Source organism: Rutidosis leptorrhynchoides, chromosome 4, assembly GCF_046630445.1.
Source record: "Rutidosis leptorrhynchoides isolate AG116_Rl617_1_P2 chromosome 4, CSIRO_AGI_Rlap_v1, whole genome shotgun sequence".
In the NCBI taxonomy this organism is placed as follows: Eukaryota; Viridiplantae; Streptophyta; class Magnoliopsida; order Asterales; family Asteraceae; genus Rutidosis; species Rutidosis leptorrhynchoides.
The window spans coordinates 492,931,557-492,952,192 of record NC_092336.1 but is presented as its reverse complement, the minus strand read 5'-3'; the positions used below and the strand labels follow the sequence as shown (position 1 = coordinate 492,952,192).

The window sequence follows — 20,636 nt, the reverse complement described above, 5'->3', positions numbered from 1 at the left end:
ACCGAAGCATCCTGATTTGTCTCGAGCCGAAAGAGACGAGGAAACCTATCTTTGAGCTGCATATTATCAATCCAAACATCCTTCCAAAAACAAATGTTATGACCGTCACCGATATTACGTTCAAAAAGAGATTCGAAATCAATACCCACGTTTAGCAGATCCTTATGGATTTTAACAATGTTACCCCAGACAGTGTGAGACCCCGAACCGTTGTTAGAATGATTTTGACCCAATCCCCCGTTCCGCCCATAAATACTTTTGATTGCGTTGACCCAAAGGGAGTCGCTTTCGTTACGAAAGCGCCACCACCATTTTCCTACCAAAGCTAAATTTTTTGATTTGAGTGACCCAATGTTAGGACCCCCATCCCCGTAAGACATTAAAATTATATCCCATTTAACTCACGAAAGTTTAGTTTCCCCATTTGACCCGCCCCAGAAAAACTTACGACGTGTTTTCTCGAGAAGGTTGATGATGCCGGAGGGAGCTCAAAACAGTGAAAAAAAGTAAAGTGGAAAATTATTAATTAATTAATTTCAAATAACAGTAACAGATACAATTGATCTTTAATTTATTAACTACATTAAGCAAATGGCTATATTAAGCAAATGGCTACCTTGACATGGTAACTTTAATAATAATAAAATAAAAAATCATTTTAGTCACATAGGTAAGGTATAATTTACATATTAACTAATACACAAAAGTTATGAATCGTAACTAGGGTCATTTTCAACTTTTCACTTTTTTTTTATTTTAACTAAATTTTATTTTACCAACAACGCCCCCACACTTTTTTTGAAAAATTCAAATCGACCCCCCCAAACAGGGGGTAAAGTGTCAAATAACCATTTTCGTAAAAGATCTTAAATAAACTCCACCCAAATATTCAACGGGTCATATCTTCTCGCTCGCAACGAGTTAAATTTTTCCGACACCATCGTTAAACTCGAAATAATTTTAGGAACACAATGTCACTAGCTATACGCAAAACGGACGATTTTTAAAAAACGATAAATATTTTGGGTACTTTTCATACACGTTGATTTTGCGTTAAATTTTTAAAAGTCGACAATTCTATAGCGAAACGCGGAGATGCACATATATTGTTAATTTAAAATAACATTTAAATCTCTCACGGGTTATACATTTTAGTTCGACTCGAGTTGCGTTTCAACGACATCATCGTTAGCCACAAAATAATTTTACTAAACTCAATAAAATACATTGAAAACCGAACCCCCGGCGCGAAGCGAGGGTTCGATAACTAGTTCAACTTATTAACACCTTAATAAGTCGCATATTAATTTGTTTGATGTAGAAAAAAAGGTTAGTATCTCATATAATTCGACAGAGAAATAGATATTATGGATGTTATTAAGGAGTAAGTATTTTATTTGAGGTGTACAAGTGTCGATGTTATCCTAAAAGCTGACTACGGGTGTCTCTGCAATGAGGTGTCATAATTTTATTTGTTGGAGTGGGATCCATAAGTTTTTAGGTCGCGACGAGGTATTTTTTATTTTTTAATGAATGATCTTAGTGGACCGTGTACGTGGAAACTGGAGAAAGTAAATCTACACAGTTATTAACTTTTTACCCCTCAACCAGCGTCAATTTTAACTCAGCCATTCTACTTTCACCAGAGTATCAAAATTATCATCAGAACATTAAGGTGGTGTTTGGTTCATGAGATTTGGTGGGATTTACATTTTAAAAAATATATTTCATTTTTTCAATTTATATGTATTCAAACATATATATTTCATTTTTTCAATTTTATATCATCAGAACAATATATATGTATTCAAACATATATATTTCATTTTTTCAATTTTATAACCATGTGAAAATCAAGTGCGACTTGGGGGTTTGACTTTGAAAGTCAGTGCGAATTACAGTAGAAGATGAAGAGGAGGATAGGATTGTCATTTACTAGTATTCATTTTTAAATCCTTGATAGATATATGCGAACCAAACAAGGCATGGGATTTTAAATATTTGGTATTTCAAATCCTATGGATTTCAAATCCCATAGGTTTTTAAATCACGGGATTTCAAAAACTTGAACCAAACGGCACTAAACGTTGGATGACATGCATTTTCTTTTCTAAAGACAACGATTAGTATTAGAAATACTAGGGAACTTCGTCGGAAAATGAAAGAACCTACATATGGATACAAACACTTCACAAGACGATAAAGGCTTGATGACAGTAAGAAAAACACCAAAATATAATTAAAACCGAGTTAAATACGGGCTAAACGCCAACCCCAAACAACCAAACAATAAGAATAATAAACATACAAAAAGATGAGGACTCCATGATTATTCGTTTGCCGGAACCAGAAGTAAAAATTTTGGACGATAGGGATCACATAAAAACTTCATTCGAGGCATGGGCTAAACCGGGCCATTTCTCAAGAACACTAGCTAAAGGCCCTGAAACTACCACTTGGATCTGGAACCTACATACTGATGCTCACAATTTCGATAGCCATACCAGTGATTTGGAGATATCTCGAAAAGTATTTAGTGTGCATTTCGGTCAACTCTCAATCATCTTCCTTTGGCTGAGTGGCATGTATTTCCACGGTTCTCGTTTTTCCAATTATGAAGCATGGCTATGCAATCCGACTCACATTGGGCCTAGTGCCTAGGTGGTTTGGCCAATAGTGGGCCAAGAAATATTGAATGGTGATGTGGGCAGGGGCTTCCGAGGAATGCAAATAACCTCTGGGTTTTTTTTCAGATTTGGCGAGCATCTGGAATAACTAGCGAATTACAACTCTATTGTACCGCAATTGGTGCATTGATCTTTGCATTGAATGACCAATCCAAACAAAATAATCTAAGAACAACCCTTCCGACTTTTGAAATCCGGACATAAAACTTTCTCGTCCGATTTTTACTGCAACCACATCTTTACTATTTCGCCATTTGTACGAGTACAAAGGCAACTTAGATGAGTCACTTCCATTTAAAGTACCCTCTGTAGGACTAACAAACTCCGGTTCACTAAATTTTGAAAAAAAACACTAGCTTTTGCATTTGCATCCTTAGTACGCTCCACGTCTTCATCCCTTCTTGCCGGCACTCTTTTATCCACAATTGTCTTCAACGTAGTCTTCTTGACCAAATTAACATCCACATATTCATTGAAAAGATTATAGAGGGATTCACCAAAATCCCAAACGCCCATATCATTATACAAACACACTGATCTACCCTCATCAATCCGTTTATTATGTTTACACAATTTAACATCAACACGACTATACGAAGCCATATCAAGACCAACCGAAACCTTATCAACTCCAACCGAAACATTATACTTGATCGGGCAAGACTCCATGTTAACCATAAACTTAGAGTCATCGTCCTTTTCCATCATGAACAACATTCACATCATCGTGCATAAAACCATCGTTAGGATGAACTAAACATGAATCTCTTACATCATTTTTAACACCGAACCTGAACCCGTCATGATAGCTCGATTCAATCTAATCAAAATATTCTGAGAAAACTGCTCATTCGTGATCTTCTCAAAATCCGACAATGTGCCTAATTCGTTAACTTATACAAAAGATCTTGAAGCCTCCGAATCGTCAAAAACCACTTCTACCATTTCGTGAATATGCTTTACACAGGAACACTTGATGAAACCGAGAAAAGAACCGACATTACCAATACTTGAAGATGTCTTTACAACCGATAAATGGCCACCGACTAAACTAGTAACCTTCAGAGCACTCTCATCCGAAACGATAGATGATCATATACATAGACATGTTTATGCACATTTTAAGTGCAAAAGGAAATACAAATGCAAGTGCAAACAGAACCGTGCAAACAAATAACAATTGCGTATTACGCTATTAGATTGCAGAAACTCGCATAAAGCTCAACATTGCGAAAGCGTCCCGCATAAACATTGCGGATCCATAAAGTATGCGCGAACATTGGTTCCGCGAAGATTCCAAACCTATAAATAGGGAGCTTGGCCTCTCATTTTAGGTTGTTGATTATGTGCAATTGCTCTGGACTTTGTGATTCACTTGTGACTACGCCCAAGTATCAATCATAATTCGGCTAAGGTAATCAATCAAGACCGGGACATGGTGATTGATCACTTGAATTTAAGTGAAAGACGATCATAAGGTCCCAAAAACATTATCAACACCACCATCCACCCATCATTGCACTTAACTCCTAAATTAGATCTTGCATCTAATTTAGGATTGATCAATTGGTGCCATCCGTCATATACGATGAGAAGTTATTCGCAGTTGTTGAGGTTAAAGATTTGGGAGTAGAGGGGGAAGCCATAATCAATAAAGAACAATTAAGATTGTTTGAAGGTAATGCAAAGTAGTTGTAAGTGCAAATGGCAAAGTAAAATTGAGTATTGAGCAGTGGTGAATTTATGGCGACAAGATTTAGATTGTAGAAGGAGATGCATAAGAAAGTGTAAAGTTGAATTGTTCGGTAATCGGTCCTATTTATAATGTTAATAGAGACGTTAAAAGATTATTCGCAATGATGAAAATCAACGGCTATAAGTTTGCAGAAATACATCAACGGCTAGAAAAGGGCCGTTAGAAAATGCTGATGGGACGCGAACAGGCTGTCAGGCGCATGATTTTACGCGTAACGGATATATTTTTGCGGATCGTTTGAAAAAACCATTTTTAACTACATTTTTTTAGACTTTATTATGTTGTATTTTCTGCGTAAATATAACACAATAAACTGAGGAGATTTGATCATATACATAGACATGTATATGCATATTTTAAGTGCAAAAGGCAATATAAATGCAAGTGCAAACAGAATCGCGCAAACAAATAACAATTGCGTATTGCGCTATTAGATTGCGGAAACCCGCATAAAGCTCAACATTGCGAAAGTGTCCCGCATAAACATTGCGGATCCATAAAGTATGTGCGAACATTGGTTCCGCGAAGATTCCAAACCTATAAATATGGAGCTTGGCCTCTCATTTTAGGTTGTTGATTTTGTGCAATTGCTCTGGCCTTTGTGATTCACTTGTAACTACGCCCAAGTATCAATCATAATTCGGCTAAGGTAATGCAATCAAGACCGGGAGATGGTGATTGATCACTTGAATTTAAGTGAAAGACGATTATAAGGTCCTAAAAACATTATCAACACCACCATCCACCCCTCATTGCACGCAACTCCTAAATTAGATCTTGCATCTAATTTAGGATTGATCAATAGAGATGAAGGCATACCTCTTCAACGATAGAGATGAAGGCATACCTCATTCGATGTCAAAACTTATTTCGGCCAAAACTCCCATCTTGCCAAAGAACTTTCAGTCATATGGCGAGTAGTGTTATTCTATAGACGTCCAACAAAAATAGTACATCATTATTTTTACTGGCCGGAATCGATCACCGAAATAGTCTTCGGAGCATCTCCAACAACTCCGAAAAGTGCATATACGTTTATAATAAATTAATTTATTATTATTGATAAACAATTTTTTTATTTGCCGAAAAAATGAATTTAAATTAAAATAGATCTATGTGTTATAACTGTATGAGTCACTATTACATACTATTACATACTATTAGGAAAAGATTCAACAATCTTTGTGACATCAATTGGTGTGCCCTAGTTACAATCAGATTACAATAAGCGAATGCAATCATACACATTACAATTATACGGTAACAAATAAATACTCAACCAACTTCTAAACTACCAATATCACCTATTGAACAAATTTAACACTCGAAGCACACATAATCGAAGAGTCGGCTCCAAGCACCACCAACACCGGTGTCCATGTAACAACAAAGATCCTTAAACAGTTGAAAAATAAAAGAACCTCAAGACAACTACACCACCTTTAAATCACAACCAAAACTTAGATCGAGAGTCACCCTAACTACAACCATGAAATACCAGAAAACTATCCCCCAGTCCAAACATAACCATAAGGAAGAAAGTCACGGAGTACCCGCTGAGAAAAATGATCAGTGTCATTAAAAAAAAATACACAAATAAACTCTTTAGCTTACTTTAACAAATGGGGATGATTCTCACACACACTTTTTTGATCCTTACACACCAATTGAGTATTATTAGAAGTGTAAAAGGGTTAAATAGGTGTGTGAGGATCAAAAAAGTGTGTGTGAGAATCATCCCCCTTAACAAATACGTTGTGCAAAATCTTTATAAAAAAGAGTTGTTTGTGCGTTAACAGGATACATTGTTAACGTATAATTGAGTTTGATAAAATGTTAATATCTTATAACTTAGTCATTAAATTTAAATATTTAAATATTATAATTATAAAAGCAACCCAATTAGATAATCACAATCGGTTTAGTGGGTGTGGTCTAATCTCATTGGTTTTGGGATTAGTCAATGCGGATAAAGAACGACTACTCTTTTGTTATCTACAATTGGATACCACCTACTTTTTATTGTTTCTTTATATCTTTATTTAATAATTAATTGCTACGATGTACAGTAATATTTTTAAAAATATAATATAAATATAAATATAAATATATATTTGTAATAATAATAATATAATATAAGTGTGCCAAAAGATAATGTTTTATAATATAAACAGCTCTTGTTTTAACCCTCTAGGTTATTATATTCCAAGCTTTAGATAATCCATTCATAAAATATAAAAATAACAAGATTATAGTTACGTTGACGGATAGTTTAAAAAAAGAATGGCCTAGTAAAACAAAATACTAACCCATTTCCCACTCACTAAGAATAATTCCCCTCCCAAACTAAATTCAAATTTAAATGTAAGTTTATACGAGTATTATTAAACTTGTGTTATCTTCGATGTAAACAATAGGGGAAAAAAGATATGTAACCTTTTTTAAACACTTAACTATTAAAAATATGTAAGAGTAACTTCTATATATTAGTTTCCTCAACCCCTTTTCGTTTAGATCCTTAGACTCAAGTTAAATTTCATTAACTATAGTTTGAGGACAAAAAGATATATTTGCGATTATCGTAATCATTATTCACTATTTGCGATACGTGGGTATATAATAGTGAAAAAATATTTGTAAGGTGTGAGTTTGTCTAAAAAAAAATTCGAATGCAAACCAAAAAGATATAATCAATCAATATCAAATCCATTTATATTAATTAATATTAATATTAATATTAGGATTTTTCTAAACATAGCCCTAAGGGTTATGCTTAAGAAAAAATCTTGTGCATAATTATTAGTACAAAAAGTACAGGAAGGAAATTATTAGCAAGTTAGTGAGACGGTTTTCAATAAGTTACAACATTTAATGCATGTCCTAAAGGCTTAAGTATAGCCCTTAGGGCTATATTTAGAAAATTCCTTAATATTAATATTTAATTTTTTAATTTTAATACCAATATAAAAATATAAAAATGGAAAAGGAATGGATAGGAGGTGCAAAATAGTAGCGAGTTTGACAAAGGGTAATTTAGTAAATATGAGTTGCAAAACTTGGCTTGAAAACCACGGTTAACCACGTACAAAACTAACTGCGGTTAAGTAAGTGGTGTGGGGTGGCAACTTTATCCTGTTTCTCTCTCTACAAACCTTATTAAATCATATCTTTCTCTCTCTACAATACCCAAATTTCTCTTTCACATTCACATTTATATCTCTCTCGCTGTATCTATCTTTCCGTCTACCGCCGGCCAACACCCTCACCGGTCACCTTCGTTACCGTTCTCACCAACCGTTTCACAGTAAGTTTTGTTCGTGATTCAATTTTATTTATTCGACTCCTTTTTACATTCATATTCTTTGCTAATTGATTTTGCTAATTAGTTGATTTGAAAACATTGATTTGCGTTTCTTCATGAATTCTATTATCGTTATCTTTATCTTTGTAAGAAGATCAATATCTTGATCTGGATTAACATTTCTGAAATGATTAATTACAAACATAACCGTATTATACGTACACGTATATTATGTATATTATATGTATATGTATATATATATATATATACCTATGTATCATGATAACTGAATACTCTGTTTAATCAATCATATGTGTTTGAATAAGCAATTAAATTAATTGTGAGATTTGCGTGTGTGCCCTTTTAGGAATATACTCCGTGTATACTATCCATTGGTTTGCAATTTTCACAATATTTGATGTCATTTTTGGATGTTCTGAATTTTGACCTTTTAAAACTATATAAAATTGAAGTTTATCTTAGAACAAAATTATCTGTTTTTGTTTTCCTAGCAATTGTGGTTATCTTAGAACAAAATTATCTTTTTTTTTTTTTTAATATAATGATCAAGACCTTTTTGGATGATTATTATTCTTTTCTGCAGTAGATATATAAATTCAAGGTATTTAACAACCTCTTATTTGATAATCGCATATAAAATTCGAGTTGTTACCTTTCAGCTTGACATCTAAGCAGAAACTATGATTACTGATTAGATGATAGACCTTGTTTGCATTTTATCATACATTTTGCCTATCAGTGAAATAACGTGTTTACGTTTCCTATCAGTTGGTTGTGCGGCTATTAAACTGAAGTTCATAGTGAAAGTTTCAAGAATTTGCAGTATGTGATTTATATGCGTCTTGAATTTCTTGTAAAAATTTGAATCTTTTAAATGTTCGTTTATATGCTTTTGGTTGTTTGACGTGGAAATGTAATTATTAATTGATAGTCTCAGTTAACGTTCAGATATTTATATCCTTTTGCACCTATTTACTGCGTTATACGGATTACATTGAATCTCCATTCAAAGAACTTACCAACTTTTATGTTATATGTTTTTCAGGTTTGTATTAATCAAGTACTCTTTAAAAGGTTATTCGTTTGTTCGATACGTGAAGCTGGACGATCAAGTGAAAAAACACATATATAGTAATAATGGCATCAAAATCGTCTGCAGACATTTTGGATTTGGTTTCCGATAAGCTACTCGACATCCCTCAAACTCCAAGGCCCCTTCCAAAAGTAATGACATTACCTGGAATTATCAACGGTTACGATGGGGATTTAGATAACACATCATCTGGTTATCGTGAAAGAAAAATCATCGTGGCAAACATGTTACCTTTACATGTTCAGCGGGACCCAGATACCCTAAAGTTGACCTTCACTTTTGATGAAGACTCGCCTTATTGGCAACTTAAAGATGGTTTTTCGCCTGAAACTGAGGTCCTGTATGTAGGTTCACTCAAGGTTGAAGTAGATACTAGTGAGCAAGAAGAAGTTGCTCAGAAACTTCTAGAAGATTTCAATTGCGTTCCCACTTTTCTTCCACACGATCTTCATAAAAAGTTTTATTCTGGTTTCTGTAAACAACAATTATGGCCACTTTTTCATTACATGCTTCCCATTTGCCCAGACCATGCAGATCGGTTTGACCGTGTTCTTTGGCAGGCGTATGTATCTGCAAATAAAATATTTGCAGATAAAGTAATGGAAGTAGCTGACCCAGATGATGATTACATATGGGTTCACGATTATCATCTTATGATCTTACCTACATTTTTGAGAAAACGTTATAATCGAGTCAAGCTAGGGTTTTTTCTTCATAGTCCTTTTCCTTCTTCAGAAATATACCGAACTCTTCCTGTAAGGGACGAGATTCTGAAAGGACTTTTGAATTGTGACCTCATCGGGTTTCATACGTTTGACTACGCACGACACTTTTTGTCATGTTGCAGTAGAATGATGGGCCTGGACTATGAATCCAAACGAGGACATATTGGGCTCGATTACTTTGGTCGTACAGTGTACATCAAGATTCTACCTGTAGGGATCCATATGGGTCGGCTTGAATCCGTGTTGAGTCTTTCAATCACATCGAGTAAAGTCAAAGAAATAGCTCAACGTTTCAAGGGGAAAAAACTTATTGTTGGGGTTGATGACATGGATATTTTTAAAGGGATCAGTCTTAAGTTATTAGCTTTTGAATGTCTGTTACAGATGCATCCCGAGTTACAAGGTAACGTGGTTCTGATCCAAATTGTAAACCCTGCAAGGAGTACAGGAAAAGATGTGCAAGAAGTGAAAAAGGAGACTTATCTAATTGTAAACCGGATCAACGAGTCATTCGGGTCGCCCGATTATCAACCCGTGGTTTTGATTGACCGGCTTGTTGCTCGTTATGAAAAGTCTGCTTATTATGCGATGGCTGATTGTTGCATACTCAATGCGGTTAGGGATGGAATGAACTTGGTACCGTACAAATACATCGTTTGCAGGCAACATTTGCCTCAACTTGATAAATCTGTTGATACAGAGAACCAAACACCTCGCACAAGCATGTTGGTTGTGTCTGAGTTCGTGGGTTGTTCGCCGTCTTTAAGTGGTGCTATACGGGTCAACCCGTGGGATATTGAATCTGTAGCTGGAGCTTTAAGTTCTGCTCTAAGTATGAAAGATTCAGAAAAGCAATTGAGGCATGATAAACACTATCGATACGTAAGCTCTCATGACGTGGCTTATTGGGCGCGTAGCTTTATGCAAGACTTAGAAAGAGCATCGAAGGATCATTATAATAAAAGATGTTGGGGTATTGGTTTTGGCCTCGGATTTAGAGTCGTTTCACTTTCTCCGAGTTTCAGAAAACTGTCTCCCAACTACATTGTCTCTGCATACAAAAAGTCAAACAGGCGGGCCATATTTCTGGATTATGACGGTACACTTGTGCCACAATCATCTATTGTAAAAAGTCCAAGTGAGGAACTTGTGAGTATCTTGAGGGCACTTTGTAATGATCCTAAGAACACGGTGTTCATCGTTAGTGGACGTGGGCGGAAATCTTTAAGTGAGTGGCTTGCTCCTTGTGAACGGCTCGGTCTTGCAGCTGAACATGGTTATTTTACTAGGTACTCGTAATTTTTTATTTTTGTTTTATTTTTACTTACAAACACTTCTGGTTTTGAAGTTCTGAACACCCGATTTGCAGGTGGAGTTCAACTTCTGAGTGGGAATCTACTATCTCAGTTACGGATCTTGAGTGGATCGAGATTGCAGAACCCGTTATGAGACTGTACACAGAGGCAACTGACGGATCAAATATCGAGATCAAAGAAAGTGGTTTGGTCTGGCACCATCAAGATGCTGACCCGGACTTTGGTGCTTGTCAAGCAAAGGAGTTATTGGTGCATTTAGAGAATGTGCTCGCTAATGAACCGGCGGTTGTTAAACGTGGTCAACACATAGTTGAAGTCAAGCCTCAGGTATCTTCACCTGGTTTCTCTACCAACTTATAATGAATGAGCAGGGGCTTATTTGGGATATTACTTGTTGCAGGGTGTGACCAAAGGATTAGTTGCAGAGAAAATTCTATTAAAGATGGCGGAAACAGGAGATGTGCCGGATTTTGTGACGTGTATAGGGGATGATCGATCGGATGAAGACATGTTTGAAAGCATAAGGAACACTGTTTTAAGTGTACCCGCAACTTCAACCCCAGAAATATATGCTTGTACAGTTGGGCAGAAGCCTAGCAAAGCTAAATACTACCTGGACGACACTGCTGATGTCATAAAATTGTTGGGAGGTCTTGCAAACGCATCAGATCCGAAACCTGGTAATGCTGCTCGATTTCAGGTTACGTTTGATACCATTTTTTGAGTTATACTACTACCTTCGTGTACAGTTTGGTGTTTGAGGGAAAAAAAAAAAAAATTAGGATTTAGTTAGGTTAAATCGTTAACCTGGTCTGTTCTGTTCTGGTCTGGTGTGTATACTACTACTCTTGTAACTTCCCTTCCTTAAGAATGTATTCGTTTGGGTTGGGTTCCATTTGTGGTAATGAAGGTGAATCTTTTAGCCAATTGACTGATTGAGTTCTCCTATCTTTATTATATGGGCTTGAACAGGGCCGTATTTAAGGGTGCGAAAGTGATGTAATCTCACTAGGCTTTGAGTCCTTCTGGTCTCCAGACGAAAATAGCTTTTTTCTAACACATACCAATTTAAAGGTATAAACGTTTAATATGCAAGACTAGTTTCACTATTGAAACAATTAACCAGTTTTTATTCATGTGTGGCAATTTAACAAGCACAGTCGTCTAATATCTATAACAACAATTTGTAAACTAATCGCTATTGGCATGTTTAAACGCAGTTGTAGAAGGAATTTTTCTTTAATCAGTAATGTTAATCGTGATCATTCACTTGTAAAGTATGTTGATGTGCAGTGATTGCTTACAAAATTCATATTACAAAATTATATTACAAAATTCATGTGCAGTGATTGCTTACTGGATAGTCATATGTTGATACATCAACAATAGAAGTCTTTGTACATTTGAGTTTCTGGATTTATTTAAAGTTATTGAATGCTTAAATTATGTAACAGGTGAAAATTTTCATACATTTTAATCAGTATGGTAAGAGTTATATGGGTATTAGAGAATCATGAAATTTATGCTCATGATTTTTGGATCAAACCCAAATCTTTTGAAACAGAAAAGCGCCTACCTTTACCTCAATTGCTAATTTCCTTTCCGTTTCTATCCTCGTCGTTTGAGCTATTTCCATTTACACAATCCTCTCAATTCTCATATCACTACTTTGGTTTCCAATATTACCCTTATCTTGGCATAATGGCACCTGCAAATTAGAGTTTGCCGCAACATACTCATTAAGATCCCATTGCTAGTCTGTCTCACCTCTTGTTTATATTCTCTTTTGTTTGTCATTTATGGCTCTAAATTTCCCAAGTCTAACCGAATACACCCTTTCAGATCGCTTGAAATTACCGGAAAGCCCATCATGGATGTTGTCTGAATTAGAAAGCCCATGATCATCATCATCATCATCTCCTTCCCTTGAATTGTCAAGTTCAAGGTCAAAGTCAAAGAAATGATTTACAATTGAAATCCATGAGGTACTAAGACATCCTCCACATAAAGGGCAAGTTAGAGCAACCAAATGTGTATGAAATGTGTACCGAAAGCATTGCTGCATAAAGGTAGTAACCTCAAATTGTTCTGTTTTGTAAATTCAAAAAGGCAAACAGCATAAATAAGTAGCTCTTCTGACCCAACTAATTCTTTGGAGATGAACATTGGGAGTGCATTAATGGAGGATTGATCTAAGCCAGAATTATGTAAACTGAGGAGTAGTTGCAGTTATCTTTGATAAACATCAACATCACCTTCACCATTTGCCTGATTTTATTATGCAAATGTCTTAAAATCTGATACAGAATCAGTGAATGACAGTCTTAATATAAGAGGTACACAGATAAGTAAAACGTAAGCATGCCTAATTATAAGTTATGACTAGGAGATAAATTACAAAAAGGACTCTTTAGCATTATTTGCCAACTTTCATAATTTTCTCTTTATTACCAGAACTAGAAAGCTTATAATACTAGTAATATAATACTAGAGTATTAAAAGTGGAGTGAAAGCCCAATAGTTTGAAGAGCTCATGAAAGCAATGTGTAGGCTTCAGTTACCCAATAAGTCCACATAATGGTTGTATTAAGCTTAGGACCAACTGGATACATAATTAACTGAAAAAAGCTACTTGTATGTGCTAATATAAGCTGGGACCAATCGAAAAGGACCGGTTTGGGTCTCAATAGCTAGCTACCATCCATGTGAATATTTGTTACAAATGGCAAATTATACCTTAACATTTACAACACATGAACAAACAAACAAACAAAATATAAGTCAGTCTCTCTCTCTCTCTCTCTCTCTCTCTCTCTCTCTCTCTCTCTCTCTCTCTCTCTCTCTCTCTCTCTCTCTCTCTCTCTCTCTCTATATAATAACTTTTTGGGGGGAAGTATTTTTTTTTTTTCGTTTTTTTCAATTTTTTTTTCGGGCATCAAGATTACATGAAAATATGAACATTTAAAAAAGACACTTTGTGATGAATGTTATTATTTTGGCGGTAAAACGCTCGAAGAAAAAAATGAAAACACTCCGTGCATTGAATGTTTTGATTCTGAGTTTTTTTTTAAGGGGTTAGAAATTAGGGTTTTGAAATTAGAGAGTTAAAAATTAGGGTTTAGCTATTAGGGTTTAGAAATTAGGGTTTTGGGTTTAGAAATTAGGGTTTAGGGTTTAGAAATTAGGGTTTAGATTGAATATTTTAACACGAACGGTTTAGAGTTTAGGGTTTAGGGTTTTGAGTTTAGGGACTAAACCCAAAACACTAAACCCTAAACTCTAAATCGGGCTAAATTTCGAAAAAAAACATTTCACACAAGATGAAAGCAAAACGATGCAAATAAACTCAGAATCAAAACATTCAATACATTGAATGTTTTCATTTTTTCTTCGAGCGTTTTACCGCCAAAATAATAACATTCATCACAAAGTGTCTTTTTTAAATGTTCATATTTTTACCTAATTTTGATGTCTGAATTTTTTTTTTTTTTAAAAAAACCAAAATTTAAAAAAAATATTACTTTCTCCCAAAAAGTGCTTTGATGATGACCATATATATATATATATATATATATATATATATATATATATATATATATATATATATATATATATAGGTACCAAAATTAACTTCCCCAAAAGCTCATGTCATCATCGAAGAGTTGTGTCACTTTCATGTGATCATTTAAGTCACGATGACCATCCGAACCGGCTTAATGACCTCCAATGATATATGTACTAGCTAGTTGCGACCAACTAGTATCGACTGAACACTATCTATTCTATACGAATTATAGCAATTGCAAAAACCTAATGGCGCCCTAACATATACCGACATTGATATTAGACGGTTTAATTAGGAATTTTTTTATGAACAACCAAAATTTTATTAAATAACCCCTGTAGCGAGTAGCTAGGAAAGGCAAACGAACATCATTACAACGACATAATAAGCAAAGAATTAATTAGGGTTAAGTTTGATTAGACTTACTTTGGTAATATATAAATATCAAATGAACATTATGCTACATCTAGTGGTTTACGTTGTTCAACAATTGAGTGATCAATGTTTAGACGTTCATAAGTAATTACACTAATGAATTTTTTTTATAGATCAAATATTATTAAGACGAAAACAAATTACAGCGGGAGGGATTCTATGAATCCATATATACAATGCACGACCATGTATACTTGTATACAGTAAACAATTAAAAAAAGGGGTTAATGCGAAGATCAGGAAAACACCCGAAACCCTTTACCAATACCTAGCTAGAGACATGACTCGAAAAACAAGTTGAGATGATAGCGATATAAAGTGCTGACTGAACAGCTACAAAGCACATCGAACCACCCCATTTTATCTCTAGAGAAGGATAGGTCAAGGGATCGTGCGAAAAACCTGCGGGTTAACCGATTCACACTTTAGGATTGGGATTAGCATAATATATCATCGGGTTGGATATCCACTTCAGCCACTCGAGCTTTACGTTTTTTCCTCGACTATCGCTCCATTCAAAGCTCTTGGTGTGGATGTCGGACACGATTTTAGGACTACTTAAATTGCTATTACCAGATACACACTCGTTTCAGTTTTGCCAAATGAAATAGCACATGTCCCAAACCCCCACTAGCCAAATTCTAGCACCCGTAGAGGTTTTGAGGCTCGGATTTTGAGCTTTAGAAATCTCCGAAAGGTTTGAGATGTTTAAATGATCTAATTTCCACCACTTGCGAATTCTATCCCATACATTCATGGCAATGTTACATGCTAAGAGTGAGTGCTGGAGCACATACCGGGCATCTAGTCGAATGAAGATCTATACCTCGAGCATCAAGTTCCATTACCGGAAGTTTATTTTGTTTGACACGCCATACGAATATTCCAATTTTTTTAAGGGAGCACGGGGTCGGTTACGGTCGGTGTAGTGACCCGAACTTTTCCATGTTTATATATATATTGAATGAAATTGTTATTTACATGATTAAGTGTTTCCAACATGTTAAGCAATCAAACTTGTTAAGACTTGATTAATTGAAATAGGTTTCATATATACAATTGACCACTCAAGTTGACCGGTGATTCACAAACGTTAAAACTTGTAAAAACTATACGATGACATATATATGGTTATATATATAGTTAACATGATTTTATTATAAGTATGTATCTCATTAGGTATTTTAACAATGAGTTATATACATAAAAATGAGACTATTAATTTAAGAAACTCGAAAACGATATATATATATATAACGATTATCGTTATAACAACGTCTTACTAGGTACATATGAATCATATTAAGATATTGATACACTTGGTTAATTATGTTAAATGATAAGTAAATATATTATTAAGTGTATTAACAATGAAATACATATGTAAAAATAAGACTACTAACTTAATGATTTCGAAACGAAACATATATGTAACGATTATCGTTGTAACGACATTTAACTGTATATATATCATACTAAGATATATTATATATCATAATATCATGATAATATAACAATTTAACATCTCATTTGTTATAATAAACAATGGGTTAACAACATTCAACAAGATCGTTAACCTAAAGGTTTCAAAACAACATTTACATGTAACGACTAACGATGACTTAACGACTCAGTTAAAATGTATATACATGTAGTGTTTTAATATGTATTCATACACTTTTGAAAGACTTCAAGACACTTATCAAAATACTTCTACTTAACAAAAATGCTTACAATTACATCCTTGTTCAGTTTCATCAACAATTCTACTCGTATGCACCCGTATTCGTACTCGTACAATACACAGCTTTTAGATGTATGTACTATTGGTATATACACTCCAATGATCAGCTCTTAGCAGCCCATGTGAGTCACCTAACACATGTGGGAACCATCATTTGGCAACTAGCATGAAATATCTCATAAAATTACAAAAATATGAGTAATCATTCATGACTTATTTACATGAAAACAAAATTACATATCCTTTATATCTAATCCATACACCAACGACTAAAAACACCTACAAACACTTTCATTCTTCAATTTTCTTCATCTAATTGATCTCTCTCAAGTTCTATCTTCAAGTTCTAAGTGTTCTTCATAAATTCCAAAAGTTCTAGTTTCATAAAATCAAGAATACTTCCAAGATTGCAAGTTTACTTCCAAGTTTTCTAAATCCATTCCAAGTAATCATCCAAGATCAAGAAACCTTTGTTACTTACAGTAGGTTATCTTTCTAATACAAGGTAATAATCATATTCAAACTTTAATTCAATTTCTATAACTATAACAATCTTATTTCGAGTGAAAATCTTACTTGAAATTGTTTTCGTGTCATGATTCTGCTTCAAGAACTTTCAAGCCATCCAAGGATCCTTTGAAGCTAGATCTATTTTTCTCATTTCCAGTAGGTTTATCCAAGGAACTTGAGGTAGTAATGATGTTCATAACATCATTCGATTCATACATATAAAGCTATCTTATTCGAAGGTTTAAACTTGTAATCACTAGAACATAGTTTAGTTAATTCTAAACTTGTTCGCAAATAAAAGTTAATCCTTCTAACTTGACTTTTAAAATCAACTAAACACATGTTCTATATCTATATGATATGCTAACTTAATGATTTAAAACCTGGAAACATGAAAAACACCGTAAAACCAGATTTACGCCGTCGTAGTAACACCGCGGGCTGTTTTGGGTTAGTTAATTAAAAACTATGATAAACTTTGATTTAAAAGTTTTTATTCTGGGAAAATGATTTTTATTATGAACATGAAACTATATCCAAAAATTATGGTTAAACTCAAAGTGGAAGTATGTTTTCTAAAATGGTCATCTAGACGTCGTTCTTTCGACTGAAATGACTACCTTTACAAAAACGACTTGTAACTTATTTTTATGACTATAAACCTATACTTTTTCTATTTAGATTCATAAAATAGAGTTCAATATGAAACCATAGCAATTTGATTCACTCAAAACGGATTTAAAATGAAGAAGTTATGGGTAAAACAAGATTGGATAATTTTTCTCATTTTAGCTACGTGAAAATTGGTAACAAATCTATTCCAACCATAACTTAATCAACTTGTATTGTATATTATGTAATCTTGAGATACCATAGACACGTATACAATGTTTCGACCTATCATGTCGACACATCTATATATATTTCGGAACAACCATAGACACTCTATATGTGAATGTTGGAGTTAGCTATACAGAGTTGAGGTTGATTCCAAAATATATATAGTTTGAGTTGTGATCAATACTGAGATACGTATACACTGGGTCGTGGATTGATTCAAGATAATATTTATCTATTTATTTCTGTACATCTAACTGTGGACAACTAGTTGTACGTTACTAACGAGGACAGCTAACTTAATAAACCTAAAACATCAAAATATATTAAAAGTGTTGTAAATATATTTTGAATATACTTTGATATATATGTATATATTGTTATAGGTTCATGAATCAACCAGTGGCCAAGTCTTACTTCCCGACGAAGTAAAAATCTGTGAAAGTGAGTTATAGTCCCACTTTTAAAATCTAATATTTTTGGGATGAGAATACATGCAGGTTTTATAAATGATCTACAAAATAGACACAAGTACGTGAAACTACATTCTATGGTTGAATTATCGAAATCGAATATGCCCCTTTTTATTAAGTCTGGTAATCTAAGAATTAGGGAACAGACACCCTAATTGACGCGAATCCTAAAGATAGATCTATTGGGCCTAACAAACCCCATCCAAAGTACCGGATGCTTTAGTACTTCGAAATTTATATCATATCCGAAGGGTGTCCCGGAATGATGGGGATATTCTTATATATGCATCTTGTTAATGTCGGTTACCAGGTGGTCACCATATGAATGATTTTTATCTCTATGTATGGGATGTGTATTGAAATATGAAATCTTGTGGTCTATTGTTACGATTTGATATATATAGGTTAAACCTATAACTCACCAACATTTTTGTTGACGTTTAAAGCATGTTTATTCTCAGGTGAATACTAAGAGCTTCCGCTTTTGCATACTAAAATAAGGACAAGATTTGGAGTCCATCTTTGTATGATATTGTGTAAAACTGCATTCAAGAAACTGATTTCGATGTAACATATTTGTATTGTAAACCATTATGTAATGGTCGTGTGTAAACATGATATTTTAGATTATCATTATTTGATAATCTACGCAAAGCTTTTTAAACCTTTATTTATGAAATAAAGGTTATGGTTTGTTTTAAAAATGAATGCAATCTTTGAAAAACATCTCATATAGAGGTCAAAACCTCGCAACGAAATCAATTAATATGGAACGTTTTTAATCAATAAGAACGGGACATTTCAGTTGGTATCCGAGCGTTGGTCTTAGAGAACCAGAAAATTTGCATTAGTGTGTCTTATCGAGTTTGTTAGGATGCATTAGTGAGTCTGGACTTCGACCGTGTCTTCTTTAAAAATGATTGCTTAACATTTTTGTTGGAAACTATATATTATTAACATGTATATATTATGTGATATATTAATCTCTTAACATGTTTGATATTGTGTGATAGATGTCTACCTCTAGCACAAATCCCATTGACTCACCTAATAATAATGAAGAGTCGAATATATATTGGACTGATTCACAAGTTCCCGAAGAAGAACCGGAAGAAGAATCAGAACCAGAAGAGGAGGAACCGGAGGAGGAAATAGAACCGGTGGGGGAAATAATAAAACGGTTAAGTAAAAGAAAATCCTCAACCAACCGACCAAGGTTAATTATGGTCAATGGTGTTTCCGCCAAGGAAGCAAAATATTGGGAGGATTACCTGAAATGTCCCGTTCTTATTGATTAAAAACGTTCCATATTAATTGATTTCGTTGCGAGGTTTTGACCTCTATATGAGACGTTTTTCAAAGACTGCATTCATTTTTAAACAAACCATAACCTTTATTTCATCAATAAAGGTTTAAAAAGCTTTACGTAGATCATCAAATAATGATAATCTAAAATATCCTGTTTACACACGACCATTACATAATGGTTTACAATACAAATATGTTACAACAAAATAAGTTTCTTGAATGCAGTTTTTACACAATATCATACAAGCATGGACTCCAAATCTTGTCCTTATTTAAGTATGCGACAGCGGAAGCTCTTAATAATCACCTGAGAATAAACATGCTTAAAACGTCAACAAAAATGTTGGTGAGTTATAGGTTTAACCTATATATATCAAATCGTAACAATAGACCACAAGATTTCATATTTCAATACACATCCCATACATAGAGATAAAAATCATTCATATGGTGAACACCTGGTAACCGACAATAACAAGATGCATATATAAGAATATCCCCATCATTCCGGGACACCCTTCGGATATGATATAAATTTCGAAGTACTAAAGCATCCGGTACTTTGGATGGGGTTTGTTAGGCCCAATAGATCTATCTTTAGGATTCGCGTCAATTAGGGTGTCTGTTCCCTAATTCTTAGATTACCAGACTTAATAAAAAGGGGCATATTCGATTTCAATAATTCAACCATAGAATGTAGTTTCACGTACTTGTGTCTATTTTGTAAATCATTTATAAAACCTGCATGTATTCTCATCCCAAAAATATTAGATTTTAAAAGTGGGACTATAACTCACTTTCACAGATTTTTACTTCGTCGGGAAGTAAGACTTGGCCACTGGTTGATTCACGAACCTATAACAAT

General features: G+C 34.1%; 1 protein-coding gene and 1 pseudogene across 1 annotated transcript; one reads left to right on the top strand and one right to left on the bottom strand.

Moving 5' to 3' along the window:
- Positions 1-7,603: 7,603 nt before the first annotated feature.
- On the top strand, positions 7,604-11,826 carry LOC139839523 (probable alpha,alpha-trehalose-phosphate synthase [UDP-forming] 8). Its single transcript, XM_071829604.1, has 4 exons — positions 7,604-7,747; positions 8,811-10,872; positions 10,953-11,226; positions 11,300-11,826. The coding sequence occupies exons 2-4, from the start codon at positions 8,903-8,905 to the stop codon at positions 11,621-11,623; spliced, it is 2,568 nt and encodes an 855-aa protein (XP_071685705.1). The 5' UTR covers positions 7,604-7,747; positions 8,811-8,902; the 3' UTR covers positions 11,624-11,826.
- A 709-nt stretch (positions 11,827-12,535) lies between these two features.
- Positions 12,536-13,511, bottom strand: LOC139842387 (RING-H2 finger protein ATL46-like; annotated as a pseudogene).
- Positions 13,512-20,636: the final 7,125 nt, after the last annotated feature.

Excerpts from the sequence above, each read along its gene's own strand:
- LOC139839523 (XM_071829604.1), top strand. The coding sequence starts at position 8,903 with ATGGCATCAAAATCGTCTGCAGACATTTTGGATTTGGTTTCCGATAAG. Across the intron at positions 10,873-10,952 it reads GAACATGGTTATTTTACTAG|GTGGAGTTCAACTTCTGAGT; the intron begins GTACTCGTAATT and ends CCCGATTTGCAG. Across the intron at positions 11,227-11,299 it reads TAGTTGAAGTCAAGCCTCAG|GGTGTGACCAAAGGATTAGT; the intron begins GTATCTTCACCT and ends TACTTGTTGCAG.